Raw genomic sequence first — 17,776 nt, forward strand, 5'->3', positions numbered from 1 at the left:
TCTTGAGAGCTAGCATGTACTTGATGCTTTTGACCCCACGAGAAGAATATTATTCTCCCCGTTTCACAGATACAAAAACAGATTCTGAGATGTTAATAGCAGGATCCAGGTCACTCCTCAGCGAGGGGTGAACTCAGTTCTCCTTCCAGTCCGCCTGCTCCCAGCTGAGCGTAAGAGGCAGAAGGTAGAATGCCTTGTCGGGGTGGGCCTCTATGTAGCATTCTACTGCTTCTCTTTTTCATTGGCTAAAAGAATGTTCTTTCCATATGTGCTGTTAGTCTGATGGAGGTAAAGACGTACTTCAGACCCCAGATGTCTGACTATGCCCCCTTTTATCCACCTCCCTGCCAGACCCCAGATCCTCCCTCAATAAAGCCCTCTGGGAATAACAGGCTCTCTTCCCAGAGCGATCAAGTCTAATTTGCAGGCCAGCTGAAAGCAGGATGTGAATTTGAGCGGCATGGGGAGGACGAAAGGGATGTGGGAGTGAGGTAAGACCCTGATGGTTGGGGCACCGAGGGTGAGGGAGGGAAGTGTCCTGCTTGTCGTAAGAGGGCATTACCTGCCCGCCAGGAAATCACGTTGACTGGAACTGGACTAAGTAAACAGCAACGTGACCCGGTTCTTCAGTTTTTGATGTGGAGGCTTTCAATGAGACGGCGTCGCCTCTTCTTCCTTTCCTCGCCAGCCCGCGCACGTTGGAGCCGGCCCCTCTGCTTCTCAGCCGGGGCTCCCCAGGCGCCCTTTCTTTCTCTGACTTCGGGCTGCCCAGCAGGAAATGTTCCTAGCCATGGGACAAGCCTCCCGTTTGAAGGGGTGGGGCTGGGGGTTGAGAAAAGGAACAGGAAAAGAAACAAAGCAAGCAAAACTTTACTAGAGCAGCCAGCCCGAGCCCCTAAGCATCGCGGCGGGTTTCCAGTTTTCTAGACGCAGGGATCCCACACCCCACTTCCCCCGTCCTCGGCCGCCTGCACCCCGACGCCCCGCCTCGCCCTCCCCGCCCCACCCCACCCCAGGGGGCCTGGTGGGCGTGTATTTGAATCCGGGCTAATCGGCGGCCGGCGGGCGGGGCGGCCTGCCCGCGCCCCTGACAGCCCAGCGGCGGGAGGAGCCCCTCTGCCCTGGGAGCCGGACGGGCCGCGCCTCCCCGCCGGTGACCGGTCCGGTGCGCTGGCCCATGCTGGTCCCCGCCTTTGTTCTCGGGCCGGAGCGGAGACATGCGCGGCTGACGATGGAAGTAGAGGACTCGGGCGGCGTGGTGCTGACCGCCTACCACTCGTACGCGCGCCCCCAGCCGCCCAGCTCCGAGCCGCGCTGCGCGCCCCGGGCCGCCGCCAGCCACCCAGGCAGCAGGTAACCCACCGCGCCGAAGGGGCAGAGGTCTCCTGGGCTGGGGTGGGGGTGGGGGGTTCATATGCAGCTGGGTTTTCCGACGGAGCGTAGGACCACCGTCGCTTGATTGTTGTTTCAAGTTTTGGAGGACTGGATGAGTGAGCCTCCCGTTCTTTGTATTTGTCCTTGATGGGAAGTCTCAGCCGGCAATGGCTAAAGACGATGGCTAGGAGAGGTCAGCAGCGGAGTTGCATTCTTGGTACAACTTGCTGATAATAGGCATATGCCTGATGTCTGCCAAATTCACCTACTGAGCTATTGGAGAATTAAAAAAAAATTTTAAAATGAAACAGAAGGGGAAAATTAAAAAAAAGTAAAATATATTATCTTAATTCTCAGACACTATCGAGAATGTATTTAGTAACTGCATTTCACAGGAGCTAAAGCGCAGCTGGAGAGTCTCCAAAAAGGAAATCTCAGTAGACTTTTAAAAACAATTTTATTTCTAGATTTAAAAAAACCTTCCAATTGTATACATTGGTGTCACTATTATTGCTAATGTTGACTCTGTCTATAAATGCAATTATAATTTTCCTTTGGATCAAAAGAGGTTTGAAGGCTTCTCACTATGTGCATTTTAGATTTAATATCTATGTTAATTAATTAATGTTAGTCAATCTATCAGTGTTCATCTATTTGATGCAAGATCAAGGCCAATGAGACTTCTATTAACTAAACGAAAATGTTAGACCGTTAGGAAGTTTCCTTCTGTGGACAAAAATATTCCACTAAGTGAGATGATTTGATATCTGACACATATTTAGGAGAAGTATTATTTGTTTAAATGTGACTATCTGCAATGGATCCATTGACAAATGGTTTTCTTTACGAGTGGGGAGATTTGAGTAGTGTGCTTTTTGCATGTTTATTTTCAGTCATTTTTTCCTCATACTTTTATCTTTAGTTATGTGATAAAGATTACTTGTTTCCTAATTTAATTGACTTGCAAGGCTTTCAACAGATTGTGACTTTATTTCAAGAAATATCCTCTTGGCTAGCATCCATGCGAAGAGCAAACTGCATTGGCATGAGATCTGTGTTGGGCTTGGCTAACAAAGAAAATATTGTTTCTTCCTAAAAGAGCAGCATGAGTGATAATCTAATTTTTATATACAGACAATGAGAAAATAGCATTTTTCTTCCAGTTTTAAGAGCTGTGCACATTATTTTAAAGGCTACTTGAAGGTACAAACTTGCATTTGTCTTTGGAGTGTTTTCTTTTCTAAACATGATCCTTGACTATAGTTACTCCTATTATGAGTAACTAAATAGATATACGTGATTTGGTGAGAAGTGGGGGCCAGGTTTGTGCATTTTTAGATGGTCCTGGTGTAGCTGTCCTGTCTGTAGCTCCCTGCAGCTGTCTGGGAGCAAGAGCCAGATTGTGCCATTTGGGCAATCCGAAATTATATCCCTTTCCATAGCAAACTGGAGAAGTTCCATTAACTCAGCATGTGGTCTCGTGGAATAATAATATACGAGAGCAAAAGAGTTGCGTATCATAGTGTTTTACCATACATTACCAATTAGATTTATGTTGCTCCAAGTTTGCATTTTTGGTGACTGCCCTGTACCCTCTGTATGGGAGCCTTCGTGCTACTCACCCTCTGATGCAGGAGATAGACGACCCCCGCCCCCTACAACTAAATTGTGAGAGAAGAGCTTAATTCCTTGGTTCTCAGTAACAGCGATCAAAAAGAGGTTCCTGTATTTACAGGGAGCCTGAGGACACTATCAATCATGCGTCTGGTAACAGAAGTAATCAGGCCTGAGTTATTAACCTTTGACTCACTAACTACTGATCAATACTCCCTTTCAAGCCAAGGAGCAAGATTGTATTGTTCCACTTATGAAGAGAGCACTCTCTCTTTCAAGAATACCCTTTCCTTTAAATTGCTTACGTATGTGTAATGTATTTGTGGAGTAGTGACCAGTATGGCACTAGGAAGCATGGGCTGTTGTATCTGACTTTCTAAGTATCATCTTTCTTTAGCTCTGAGTAGCATAGTTTCATTTCAAAGCAAGCCATCTCCTTATTTTCCAAGCCCACATACTTCATCTAACTTTATGTGCTTTTGATTTTTTTTTTTTGGCCTATTTTTTCCACTAAAATATAGTCTCTCTCTCTCTCTCTTTACTATTCTCTTTTCTTCACTATTGTATCCCAAGTGCCCAGAGTAGTGTCTGCCCACTGTAGTAGCTCAATAAATTAATGAATTCCTACCAAATGGCCAAGATAAAATGGAAGGATTTTTAACAGTATGTCAACGTATTTGTACCTACTATGTGCCAGAAACGCAATAGGCATTAGTGATACAAAGAGAAATGAGATGAAGAGCCTGCCTTGAGAATGTAGCCCTTGACCTTTCAGACCAATAGGATTTTTAGAAAAAAGCTTGAAATAAGTGGCAACATTTCAAAATCAAGAAGCTTCAGATATAAATCTGGACGTCAGCTTCCCATTAAAAACAAACAAACAAACAAACAAAACCCCCAAAGGATCCAGCAACTGAGGCTTCCATGGGCTCCATTACACACCTGTCCCTGTTACTCTTCAACACTGAAGCTGGGTGTCCATTGTAATTTCTTTTGGGGCCTGCCCATTTTATTTTATTAAAGTGAGTAGCCAGTATAAAGTGTACTTGCCAGTTACTCAGGCTTGGGGTCAGACTGCCAGACGCTGTTCATCACTTACACCGTTTCCTACCATGTGACCTTGGGCAGCCTGCTTCAGCTGCTTAGACTAGCATCCAACACCAAGGAAGCACCTGATAATTGTTAGCTGCATTATTACTGTTACCGCTTTTAATCACAGCTGTTGACGTAAAGAGGAATAGAACATTTTTGGTACCTATCCCCCAAACTTACTCATTCAGGGAAGAGACTCAGGAGTACTAAGCATTTGTTGCGAGGAGGGAAAGCAATTCCTTATTTCACAAACATTCTATATTTGCATTCTGTTGTAAGGATAAAAGAGAACGAAGGATTACAAATTCTCAGTTCTGTTGAAACAAATGGTTGGAATTATCTTTAGAATCATGTGATTTTTAGAGAAGCTAAGCTCCTAGACCCTTATTCAGAATCGAGAGTGAAATGTTAACATATGTTCAAAATGATTTCACTTACAAAATGAAAGGTAGCTGAAGATGAAGCTAGAAATCTTGTTTTTCAAAGATTTCCTAAGTTATATACAAGTAACATATACAACATTTTTTAGTGAAGGTATAGTATAAAATGGCTATGAGTATTTCTGATGTTTATCTCAATATACCATAAACTTCCTGAAAGAGGACAAAAATAGAGGAGGAAAAGAGCCAACTGTTCCTGAAAAACAAATATAGAAGCTCCCGAGGTTATCCTAGGAATTCTAATTCTATAGCAATGTTAAAACTTTTGTCAAGGGCATATTGTTTCCTAATAGCATAACTGTTCATTATAATGGGAATGATTTGATTAAAATGGAATTAGTGATGAATAGAAAGTAAATATTTTGTTTGTGGAAAAGACTAGAGTTGGCAACTTCCCCCCTCCTTTAAAAAATGTTTGGAACCGTGGTCTCTATATTCTGCAGCCAGCAGAGGTGGGACCGAGCCATACCTGCCCTTGAACTCCAACCCTGTATGGCCTTCCCTCTCCAGTAAGTGGGTTTCTTTTTTTTAACCTTGGCAGTGTGCAGAGAAAGAGAGGTAACACCCCCTATTCCTCTGCACCAGAGCTCAGTATTTCTACCATGTAAGCAGGGATCTTGCTGGGGCTGGGGGAGCCAGAAATGGCAATAAAAGTTTGTTGACCTGGGCTAAAAAAAAAAAAATCCAGGAATGTACCACATATTTAGTGGTACATTCCTAGATTGAAATTAATTAATTAGAAAGACGTTTATTTCAAGGTGCCAACTCTTGTTCAGTTAAGCATTAATGTAGGTCTGTGTGAGCTTACAAACATATACACAGGTACACCAAATTCTGGGACATAGTAGGTATACTTTTCTAGAGGATTCAAAAAGAGTAATGGAAATAGGATTCTTAGGAGAGAATGAGGTATTTATAGGTCGTTCTTTATGTGATAGCTGAAACCAGAGTTGGTGGCTCTGGTTTCTTTTTACAGTGGGGTCCCTGCTGATTGTAGGTGCCTCCATATGTAGAGCTGTTGGAAAACATCTGGCACATTTCCTTTGATCATGTCATTTGGCTTAACATTTGGCCAGTTGCTCTGTCCATTTTTAACCTGCTCATTTCCCCCTGATCATTAATCCTTAATGTATCCGAAAAAATTCAGGGAACTTAGAGTGTTGTAGAATCATTTTCATGTGGTTGAAAATGATAACTTGCCCTTAACTTTTTATTTTGATGTAATTTTAGGCTTCCGAAAATTTGCAGAAGTGGTGCAGTAAGTTCCCATGTAACCTTCTCCAGCTTCCCTAACCTTCCCTAAGATTAATATCTTGCAGAACTGTGTTCTATTATCAAAACCAAAAAATTAACACTGCTACAGTGCTATTAACTAAACTATAGACTTTATTCTGATTTCACCAGTTTTTCCATTAGAATTGGAATTTTTCTGTTGTAGAATTGAATCCGGGATCCCACATTTGATTTAGTCATGACTCCCAAACCTCCTACAATCCATGACAGTCTGTTGTCTTTTGTGACTTGGCACTTTTGGAGTACCAGTTGGTTGTTTTGTAGGAAACCCCTCAGTTTGGATGGGTCTTGTGTCTTCTCATGACTGGATTGAAGTTATGTGTTTTGGGTGAGAATTCCACAGAATGATGTCAGGCCTTTCAGTGCATCATTTGGGGGGTTCACGAAGTCGCTGTCTCGTTAATATTGATGTTAGCTCTGAACACCTGGTTAAGGTGTTGTCTGCCAGGTTTCCCTATGTAATTAATAAACATCTTGGGAGAGATACGTTTTGACTGTGCTAACATCCTGTTTCTCCTCAAACTTTCCTCCTCTGATTTTCACATCCATCTACAGATCTTGCCAGTAATATTTATTACAGTGATGTTCTTAATAGTGATTTTCAGTTTTTCTCAGTCCTCCTACATTTGACTTATTTTACATACTATAAAATCCACATTCAGTATTCTCTCTAATTTTATTATTTGTGGCTTTTTCTGCCTTTAAAAAGTCAACCAAATGTAATCTAACCTACTGGTTTTTTCACAGTTTTGCCACAAAATACAATAAAATGGCTTAGTTTTATCTGGTCTGAGTTCATGAAACCTATAAAGATAAATTCCCTAATTTTAAAAATCTATGATTTTTTGAAAGCAAAATTTTATTACAGGCTTAATAGAAAAAATAATCAGAAAGTTGCTAAATTAAATGCTGTGTTCAGAGAGGGTGGTTATTAGGTCCCACTTTGCCTGGCACTTGTTACTGAGGCTGTCCTTCTGTTTTCTTGGTACTATGCTTGCATCTGATGGGAAACATTTTCCCCTTACCAGTGTTCCAGAGATGTTACTTAAACATTTACAAATGTATCATAACTAAAGCAAACATTCTAATTTGCATATAATCAAAATTTCTTCTTACTGCATCCTAAAACCAAACTATTTCACTTTTGAAGTCATATCCGTTCTCTGTTTTCTCAATCTGTGGTCTCTAGATATCAGTTCTAGCAAAGATTAGAAGTAGAATGTTATATACAAAAGCACATGAAGGGAGTAAAATGTTCCTCAGAAGAAAATTTTGGAAATAAAGTTTATCCACTTAAACAGTAGACTTCATTTTGTTTTTAAGTCTCTTTGGATGAATATATGAAGTCAAATCTATCTTTAGTGCAGAAAAGAACCTTTTCTAAACGACTATCATCAAGTCAGTAAGAATTACAGTGCGGTGTAGTACAGGCACTGATTGAGATGTGGATGTTTTGCTTTACTAGTAAATAGCCTGAGAGTGGCATGGACATATATACACTACCAAATGTAAAATAGCTAGCTAGTGGGAAGCCACCGCACAGCACAGGGAGATCAGCTCCGTGCTTTGTGACCACCTAGGGGGGTGAGATAGGGAGGGTGGGAGGGAGGGAGACGCAAGAGGGAGGGGATATGGGGATATATGTATACTCGTATAGCTGATTCACTTTGTTATACAGCAGAAACTAACACACCACTGTAAAGCAATTATACTCCAATAAAGATGTTAAAAAAAAAGTAAATAACCTATATTGGTGTATTGTTTTATTGATTATATAATTTAAATATTATTTATTATCATTGTTGTTGTTTTCCTTCTTTTCAGGCAGACCTTAAAGCCTTTAGCAGTACTTTTGTTCTTTCTAATATTGCTATTTTTAACATGCTTTGTAATTTACTTTTTTTTTTTTTTTTTTTTTTTTGCGGTACGTGGGCCTCTAAATGTTGTGGCCTCTCCCGTTGCGGAGCACAGGCTCCGGACGCGCAGGCTCAGCGGCCATGGCTCACGGGCCCAGCCGCTCCGCGGCATGTGGGATCTTCCCAGACCGGGGCACGAACCCATGTCCCCTGCATCGGCAGGCGGACTCTCAACCACTGTGCCACCAGGGAAGCCCCTGTAATTTACTTTTGATTAGATAATCAAGCTTGTTGGAACTGTTGTAAAGAAAATGCTGCTCAAAGAACTAAAATGTATAATCTAACAAAAGGTTTTGATAGCATTTATTTCAGTTTCCTTGAGAATTTTTTGGTTTGCTTGTTTGCTTTCAGTTTCTTGCTATGTTCTGGTTACTTGAGTTAATGAGTTTTGTATAATGTGTTGTTCTTTGTAATGGGGAATTTCACGTATCCATTGCTTTGTGATTATTAGAGGATGTGCATCAAAATATTAATATTGTGTCCAAAAGTGCCTAAAGTGGGAACTAAAGAAAATAGTAGATTGTTTTACTATATATCATCTTCCTAAATATCTGTGGTTTATGACACATTCTTTGAGTATCAAATGTGTTATATCAGTCTTCAATAAATGAATATTATAGGTAAAACTATCCATTTGACAGGCATTAAGTGCCAAGTAATTCCAAGTGTGGGAGGACATATGCTAATATCAAGTTGAGAACCAGCTGTGGTGTCTCATGTTACTCTTAAAAACTAATTAAACCTATGCATTCCATTTCTGATCCCTTCGATGAATAGATGATGACTGCACACAAACACACAATACCAAAGACAGGAAGGAGAAGGAGAAACTGGAAACCAAAGACAGAGTAGTATGTAGTAGTTTTAAATTGTGAAACACTTGAGATACCTTTGTACTATTTTAATAATTCTAAGTTGTGGTGCTGATTATCTTTTACGTATAAGAGATAAATCTTTATTCCTATGTTAAATTTTGTGGTCAGACACAAAATTTGCTTTTGTACATCTGTAATGTATAGGGACAAGAATTCCTTTGAAGTTTCCTGTTCAGTATTCATTTATGAAAATCAGTTTAGAAAACACTGGACAGTGCCTTTGGCTTTATACAAAGGCCCATCAATGGATTTATATTTTTATAGAGCTGTAGAGAAACCTGACAGGTGTTTAGAAAAAATGTTAAACATACTAAAATGACATTATAACTGATAATATGATATTTGATCTCTTTCCTCCCCACTTTTCCCTGCCTTCATTACCATACTGAAAAATTCACATAGTAGCCAAAGTTAACAGGTCAGTGGTTGGGACTAAACCCATATTTAAGTGGCTGCGCTGTAAAGGGAAAACACAAGAGGATAAATGTAGCTAAAGAAGTAAGGACTAGACCTCCTTTCTGAAGACTTCCTTCACAATAGTAGCCAGAAGGGTTTTTACCTACCATAACAATAATGATCCGTTGGTAATTCATCACGCACAGTCCTGTGGTGTCAATTCTTTAAAAAAAAAAGGTGCCAGGTTTTATTGATAGCTTACTGAGCCTGACATGCACTATCTCATTTAATCCTCACCACAATCCAGTGACATGGGAGGAATCTGAGGCACAGAGAAATAACCCAAGATCACACAGCAGGGTAATGACAGCCCTTCTAAAACTGGTGCTTTTAACCCGTTATTTAAATCTTGAAACATTATTTAGTATATCGTGGATTTAGTCTTTTTCTGCCGCAATTTGGTTATAAGTTTATTGAGAGCAGGGACAGTATTATCATATCCCTGCCTAGCAACCAGCAATACTAACTTTCACATAGTAGATATTATACTCAGTTTTGATTTAGTCTTTCCTTTTGCAGTCATGTCTATTCTGTGTTAATGGAATGAGCATGGAGCGAGTTAAATATGAATGGATATAAATAGTTTGAGAAATTTTGTTGTCACTTGAAGTAAAATAATAGGATTTTTTAAAATTTAAAAGCTATATACTTGACCATCTTGCAGTCTTATTTAGGTAACTATATTTTAAAATAGACAGGGCTTCCCTGGTGGCACAGTGGTTGAGAGTCCGCCTGCCGATGCAGGAGATGCGGGTTCGTGCCCCGGTCCGGGAAGATCCCACATGCCGCGGAGCGGCTGGGCCCGTGAGCCATGGCCGCTGAGCCTGCGTGTCCAGAGCCTGTGCTCTGCAACGGGAGAGACCACAGCAGTGAGAGGCCCGCGTACCGCAAAAAAAAAAAAAAAAAAAGACAAAATGTGCTACAGAAGTCATTCAACTTGACCAGAAAAGTGAGATCCAAGCAATAAGTTATAGGAAATCTTCCTTAGGGCTCTTTTTTAGGCAGAAGGAAGGGAGGGCAATTTTTAATCCTCTAACCCTTAGGTTCATGTTCTTAGAATTTTTCATGTTAGTTTTATTAATCATTTTCTTTAACTACTAAGATAGATTTCTATGGTTAAAAACATTTTTCACTTTGTTCCTTCCATGTGATTTATAACATAACAGTTCTTAATGCAGGTTGAGAAGCAATGCTCCATGAGAATTAATGGAGTTTTCCTCTCCTGTCTCCTAATATTCAATCATTTTCACCTTATCTTGATTTTGAAGCCAACCAAGGGACAAGCAGGTCCTGGACCATGCCTTTGTGAGGAACAGTTCTGTTCAAAATGTTACTCAGAAACTTAGGATAAGTTAAGATAGGTTGTGCAATCCAGTCCGGACCCCGAGCCATCCCTGGTCTCCCATCAGCCTGAGCACAGTCCCTATCCCTCAGTGACCTTGGAGCCATGGATAATGCTGAACCTAAATTGGGCTTCAAGGATTTCTGTTTAGGAAACAAACTCAGGGCCCATTGTAGTCTGGACTTGAATCTTCCGGAGAGGTCAGAATCAGAGTGGCCTCCAGGCACTTGTGTTCATTTTCCGAGGTATTCATTTTGATAGCTTTGTTTTTTAGAACACTAACTACAGAGGCTGGACAGTTATTTTAGTTATACCTAAACAGTGTGGTCTGGACTTCTCTGCCAACTGCCATGTCATTAGAAGTCTTCTCTAACTATTTTTAACTAGCCAACTTGTTCAGAGTGTATTACTAATAGGAACTAAACATCATGAAAGACCAGTAATGAGTGAGGACTAATCTCTGTCGTACAGCTGGGAAGCAAAGTATGGAAAAGTGTCTTGTCGAAAACCTCACAAGGAATAACCAACTTGTTGAGCCAGGCTCTGAATTTGTTCTGCTGACCCCTCATCACCTGCTTGCATTACCACGGCACCTACTGAGGCCCACAGCATGGACCAATGTGTTCTGGGAGTAGTCAGGCCACCAGCAAGGAAAACATGGAGGAGGGGAAAACTGGCTTGCAGATGGGAGAACATTAAAGGTCTAGGACTGGAGAAAAGGTGGTGACTGTTAATGAGAACGACATTTCCTTAGCTTCCTTTCAAACACTATTACAACTCCCCTTGCACGTTATCTCACCAAACGTAACTTGGAGAGTCTCGAAAACACACTTGCTGTGACTTTTCATTGGCATCTTAAAGAAAAACATTTGCTGACCTCAATAGAGTAAGCAATTAAATGGGAAAAGAGCTGACTGTAAGTTTCCGTAGATTCTGTTTTGAAAAAACAGAGGATGCCTGGCCCCTGTGATTTTTAACATACCACAACTTAACTTCTCTCCTCCTCATTTACAAAGCTCAGTGATTACAAGGTCGACTTGGCAACTGTTTTTGTAAAGTCAAAATTGTGCTTAGTTGCAGAAGGCTCCACTCCAGAGGACTCCCACCTCTTCAGTTGCTGGAAGCATGTAATTGGAAAAAGCAGGCCCTGCTCTGCTTGTTTAGAGCTGTGTCATCCTTTGTGGGGCAGTGAGTCAACACCAGCTAAAACAACATGAGTCATTGCTTAGAAGAAGCCCAAGTGAAGCTGATTTCAATTATACTTATCCTAAACAAACATGATACTTCTCTTATCCAGACTCTTAAAAAAGTTCTTATTGTGGGAGTTAAAAAAATTAGCACCAGTTCTCTTTAGTATTCATGGAAGTACTTTGCACTCAGAGGGCTTTTTAATGGGTCTTAAGGAGGAACTCTCTTCAGTTAATCAAATTTTACACTGATTTATTCTCTCTTCTGTCTCTTCCACTCTCCAACCCCACCCTGCTCATACCCGATTTAGATCATTACTATTTTAATCTGGTTTCAGAGCTATTGGATTAAAGTCCACAAAATCAAAATTGTGATCTTGTAACTGTTTGCTCCTTCTGTTCCAGGATCCCCCAGTGTCTTTTTTTCTCTGGAGTAAAACAGGTGGCTTTAAGGCGCATCGTGACTATCTGGAAGGCTAATGCCCTTGTCCAAGTAAAGATGATGAGAGCCTAGACTAGGGTCGTTCGAATATGGATGGAAGGAAGTAATGGAGTCTTTGGGACAACAAGCAATGGAGTTAGTATGATTTGGTAATTAAATGCATACCGGGGACCAGGAAAAAAATCTTGAGTTTTTGTTTTAGTGTTATTAACTGAAATTGAGAATTCTGGTGGATGAGCAGATTGTGGATGGGAGAAGTTTAGCCTGTGAAATTTTGAGCTCAGTGTATATACCCAGCTGATAGCTGGCTATACAAGTTGGAAGCTTGGGAAGGAGATCAAGGCCAAGACTTCTAAGCTATTTATTCGTGGGAATCTTCAGCATTTGAGAGGTAGTGAAAACTGGGACTGGATGAGATCTGGCAGGAGAGAATAGAGAATAGAGTCTCTATAGAGACAGCAGTGGAGCACAGATGGAAACCCGAGGAGCAGTGCCAGTTAGGGAAAAGCAGAGCTTTGGGAGCCTCTGATGAAGACCCAGAACGGGGCATTCTGGAAGCCAAGGCATTAGGTTCAGAATGAGTGGACAACCATATCAAGATAGCTAAGTGACCAATAAGGTCAAGACTAAAAATTGTCCCCCGGATTTGTAGTGTGGATAACAATGAAGATCTTTGTGAGCATGGGTTTAATGGAAGTGAGAGGTGGAAGCCTGTTTGCTGCAGGTTGAAGAGTGAGTGTAAGGTAAGGAAATAGAGGCAGCAAGTGGAACCTGTTGTAGAAGCTTAGCTTATGGGAAGGTGAAGAGACCAAAGGGGGGAGCTTTTAAAACTTAGCACAAAGAGCTGAAAATTAGCTAAACGTCAAGAAGGAAACCTAGCATTTCTAAAATGCAAGATTTAAACACATTTAGTCTCCTATTTATAATCCTTTGATAACATTTTTGCATTTAGGATGAATCTTTATCACTAGCCCCACAGTAGTGCTTAAGCACTTCTGGAACAGGAGCATTGTCTGTCTTCTTCATTGCTGAATCCTTCACTACCTTCCCCCCCCCCGCCCCCCCCATTAAAGGGCCTGGCACTCAGCAGAGTCTTAACAAACTGTTGCTGAGTAAACACAGTGGGGGCTGATTTGTGGAAATGTGGCCTCTTCTTGGGTTGAGAAGCATCACTTCCTTTGTGAGGTCTTCCCTGACTGCTTCCTCCTCAAGCCGTGTTGGTCACTTCCACCTTTGTGCCTCCTCTACCTCTACATTCTTCTAGTATTGCACTTACCCACTACTTATGGTAGTACTTACATAGCTGACCTGGAGTTTGTTGATGCCCTGGACCATGTCTCATTCATCTCCGTGTCCCTGGCCTAATTCAGTGACAGGTACATATATGCTTTTTGAGTAAATTAACAATTTATTCATTAAATAATGGTGAAGGTAATATTCCTTTTAAATATATGATGATAGTTTCATAATTGCTATTATTTTTGACCCTGGAAGTATTAGAAATCTTGGATTGGTGTTGTGTTGGAGAATATACTGTTCTGACCTTGCATACTACCTGCTTTCCCAGAATCTGATAAATTAAACTTTAGTCATAGGATAACATAAATTCTTGGTAATATGCTTTGAAGTAAAGAATGATTAATAAAAATCAAAACTGGCAACAATTGTAAATGAACATGCCATGACACATAAAACTGAGAGCAGTATGGATAATTAATAGAAGGTAAATATACCCTCCATTGTTTTAAAGATTAAATTTTGCTCGAGGGTAATTTTATTCATTAAAAGAAGAAGAACTTGAACTCCTGATTTTTACAATAAAAGTGAAATTGAACAGCCATCTATTGAGCCTCTGTATGCCATACACTCTGTCAGGTTCTGGGGCTGCAAAAATGGTTTAATAGTCCTTCAGTGAGAATGGATGGACTGTTAACAGGCGTTTCAGCTGCATCTGAAGTGCAGCTCCTTGAGGGTACAAAGGAAGTGTCTCTCTCTCTCTCTCTCTGTCTCCCCAGCGTTAGCCCACTGGCCCAGAGCAGGCACTCAGTATTTGAATGGTTGAAAGAATGATTGAGGAAAAATGCATGAGGTGCTCTGGGAAAACAGAGAAGGTATAACTAACACTCGGGGCTCAAATTGATGTGGGCGAGAAAGGGGTCAAGGGAAGCATCTGGGAGGAGTCATAACTAGATTAAGCCTTAAAGAATGAGCATGACTTAGTAGGAAGAATAAGAGTGGGAAGAGTTTTTGGCAGAAGAACCAGTCTGAGGAAAAGGGACAGAGATTGTAGCCACAGTTGCTGGTGTCCTGAGGCCACGTAATATGAGACCAGCCAGCGAGGGGAGAGACCACTTACTGTGCATTTTGGGTAAAACGATGAAGGTCAGACTGAACTCAGTTACATGCCCAGTTTCTTCATTAGAATAATGAAGGGCTTCCATTAGCTGACCTCTAGATCCCTTCTAACACGTAAATTCTCTTTTTCTCAATTGTTAAGTTGGAAATGAAGGTAATTAGATAATTCTAGATTTTTTAACCAAAACATGGGTTCAGACCTGTACTAATTTTGTAATAACACTTTTTCCCTTCTCATTTAACTCTGCCAATTTAAATGATCTCTTGGGTACTTATGCTGTCTGTGCAGTAAGCATGTATTGTTGCCTAATTTAGTACTTTGATTACTCTTAAGTAGAGTTTGGTACATTTCAAACAAGCTACCAAAGTCAGATTAATATATCAGTAAGGTATTTATTTGTCTTTCAGCTTTTCTTTGAAAAATATAGCCTGTCCAATAAGCAGAACTGATTTTTATTTCTCAGATGATTGTAGACTGTGGTAGCCCAGTTAATAGGAATGCTAGATACTGTTGAAGAATGCCATGGCACTTCCTTGTTTTTTGTTCAGATTTAAAAGAGCATTTATTAATAACAATGTTTTGAAAGATACATTTTTATTTATTTACATATTCATTTATTTACATATCTATTTATTATATGCAGTATTTACATATTCATTATATGTAAATATTTACATTTTTATTCATATTCAATATCATATGTGCTAGATTTAATACTTCTATTTGGCACAATATTATAATAAATTTAATGCAAATTAAGTAAAGCAGAGACTTCCAAGAAACATGTGAGTGTGTTGTTGTATATTTTCTCTGTGTTTTTTAATAGTCCAACAACACATACATACAATTTAAGGAGACAAATCTGTTTCAACTATTTCCTCATTTTCTGCTTTTGAGTTTCTGTGAAAGACTAGGTTCCCAAACTGAGATATCCGATGACATATTGCAAGAATGTGCCTGTGAGGGAAATGGGCACAGAGGCCAAGAACCACCTTCCCTTCCGCTCACCCTCTTCACCATTCCTATGGGGGGAAATTTATATAATGACAATGATCCTAAAGATCTTCAAGATTTCTGAAGACATATCCCCAAACAAAAAAAGCCTTTATTTAGTGACAATAGTCACTTAATACATTTTAAAGTTGAGATATACTTATTATAGAGTAAAATGCACAGTTAAGGATTCAGCTAGTTGATTTTTAACCCGTGTAACTGCCATCCAAAATAAGATGCAGAACATTTCCTTCACTCTGAAAATGTCCTTCATGCCCCTTTTACTTCCTGCCAGTTTCTGACTTCTATCACCATACCTTAGTATTGCCTATTCTTGGAAGTCATATGAACAGAACATTACAGTATATATTGTTTTGTGTCTGCCTTCATTTCCTCAGAGTAATGGCTTTTGAGATTCAAACACATCATTTCCTCAGAGCCTGAAAGTGGGAAAAATGTATGTAGACCCTTTGGTGGTTTTATTTTATTGTCGTACCTGATTGTCATCCAGCTGTCCCATAGGCATTTGCTGTTACATAAAAGAGGGGCTAGGTGAGGGAGCAGGTTTAGATGAAAACCCATCACAGTATCAAAATCTAGAGACTCATCTCTCCATGGTGGACCCAGGCAAAATTGGGAAGTAAGCAAATTTGTCTTTGGTGCCTGCTCAATTTGCTTTGGCTTGCCTGGGCCCTTCCATTTTCCTTTGCTGTCTCAGATAGGGATCATTTGATTACTACTAGGGGACTATCTGCTTAACACTTGAGGCATTTTGCCTTTCCAAAGCATATATACGTTTTGTAACTTCTAATGGTGAAATTCCAGGTCTTATTCAAGGAAGAGAGGCAAGATCTTTTGGTAGGAAGTCACAATCCTCAATGCACATCTTGTAGAACTGAGATTGGCTATGTTTTCCTACAAAAGACCAGTATTTTGGGCTTTGCTGGCCATACAGTCTCTGTTGTAACTCCACCATCATTAGCATGAAAGCAGCAATTGAGAAACCGATAGACATGACTGTACTATAATAAAACTTTATTTACAAAAATGGGCAGTGGGCTGGATGTGGCCTGTGGGCCCTAGAACTCAGTCCCCTAATGTAGACAGCTTCCTGATCTGCCTACTCATGAAACTTGTAAGCCTATAATAGCAAGATACAGAGAATTTATTCTCTAGAATACATAAAGCTGAAAGGAACTGGGGGTTGTATTAGTAACAACCTCTCACCTTTCAGCTAGGACATTGAGTCTCAGAGTGGTGACTTTTCAAGGTCACAAGGAGTCAGTGGAAGAAGATCCCAGACTATTCAGAACCCCAGGTCTTTAGCTAGTGTTCTCTGCCCTGTTCAGTTTGTAATGGATATGAGTCACATTACCTCAAATATACTATCAGACTGACATTTGGGGAAACTGTCTTAGCTCACATATTTTAAAGGAATGAAAGACTGAGAGAGAGAGAGAAAAAAAAAATTAGGAATTCAGTGGTAGTATTCCGGAAACCAAACCAAGGGTTGGCTAAGAAAGAATGAGGGTTATACATTTAGCAAACAGGTTAACTGATTTAAAAAACCAGTATATTGAATGCTTTGTCCAAATAATAGTTCTAACATTGTAAGTTTGTGAAAAAAATAAAAATTTAACTGAGAAAATAGAGACCTCTAGATTCTCTGTCATTCAGTTCATTCATCCATTTATTCTTTCTTTGAATTTCTTTCTTAGCACATATCTTTTGAGTATCTTCCCTGAGGGCACTGTGAATGATCACAGCTAAACAGGATGGAGTTTCCGTGGTTGAGGGGCTGTTAAGGGAGCCTGAGACCATTGGGAACCATGTCTTATTTAGCTTCATGCCTCTGGAGAGAACACAGACTTTGCTTCCTAGAGGAGTGGTGTTTTAGTTGGGCACGTGGACATACTGGGTGATGTGGGTATCCTGGTGTATGGGTAGGGTGTGCAGCAAAGAGAGGGTATACAAGGGGGCTCAATTCAGCTTGGATGTACTGAGAAATGTGTGAGGGAAGTAGTGGTAACGTCTATACAAATATTTGCAAGATTTTATTTGTGGGATGGGATTGGCTCAATGAGTGAATTGTCAAAGAGATATTAACTGTCACAGCCAAACCAATGAAAATAAATTAATGAGAGTACCTCACCTTGGGAGGATGTCTTAAACTCTTTGTACATTTCTTTAAAAATTAATGAGAATTTGTTTTGAAAGAATCAGACTGAAGCATAAAAGTAATTCTTTTAGAACTTTATTACCCACCCCCCTACTCTACTCCCCCAGTCAAATAACCAATACAAAGTAGCTTATATCTTGGGAGTAAGTGGCTTAATGATAATCGCAAACATATGCTGGAATCCTAGTGGTTCAGCCAAAGTCCCATCTTCAGACTT

General features: G+C 40.3%; 1 protein-coding gene across 6 annotated transcripts in view; it reads left to right on the forward strand.

Moving 5' to 3' along the window:
• The first annotated feature begins 1,063 nt into the window (after nt 1-1,063).
• The window catches only part of ARHGAP28 (Rho GTPase activating protein 28), a 192,055-nt gene continuing 175,342 nt past the window's right edge, over nt 1,064-17,776 (forward strand). For 3 of the 6 annotated variants that reach the window (XM_067699665.1, XM_067699666.1, XM_067699667.1), the window contains exon 1: nt 1,064-1,353. In XM_067699665.1, coding sequence (XP_067555766.1) covers nt 1,178-1,353 — 176 coding nt within the window. In that variant the 5' untranslated portion in view covers nt 1,064-1,177. The remainder of the gene's footprint in view (nt 1,354-17,776) is intronic. The other 3 variants (XR_010933132.1, XM_067699664.1, XM_067699668.1) reach the window with 1 other exon arrangement.

The sequence above is a fragment of the Pseudorca crassidens genome, chromosome 12, assembly GCF_039906515.1.
Source record: "Pseudorca crassidens isolate mPseCra1 chromosome 12, mPseCra1.hap1, whole genome shotgun sequence".
NCBI lineage: Eukaryota > Metazoa > Chordata > Mammalia > Artiodactyla > Delphinidae > Pseudorca > Pseudorca crassidens.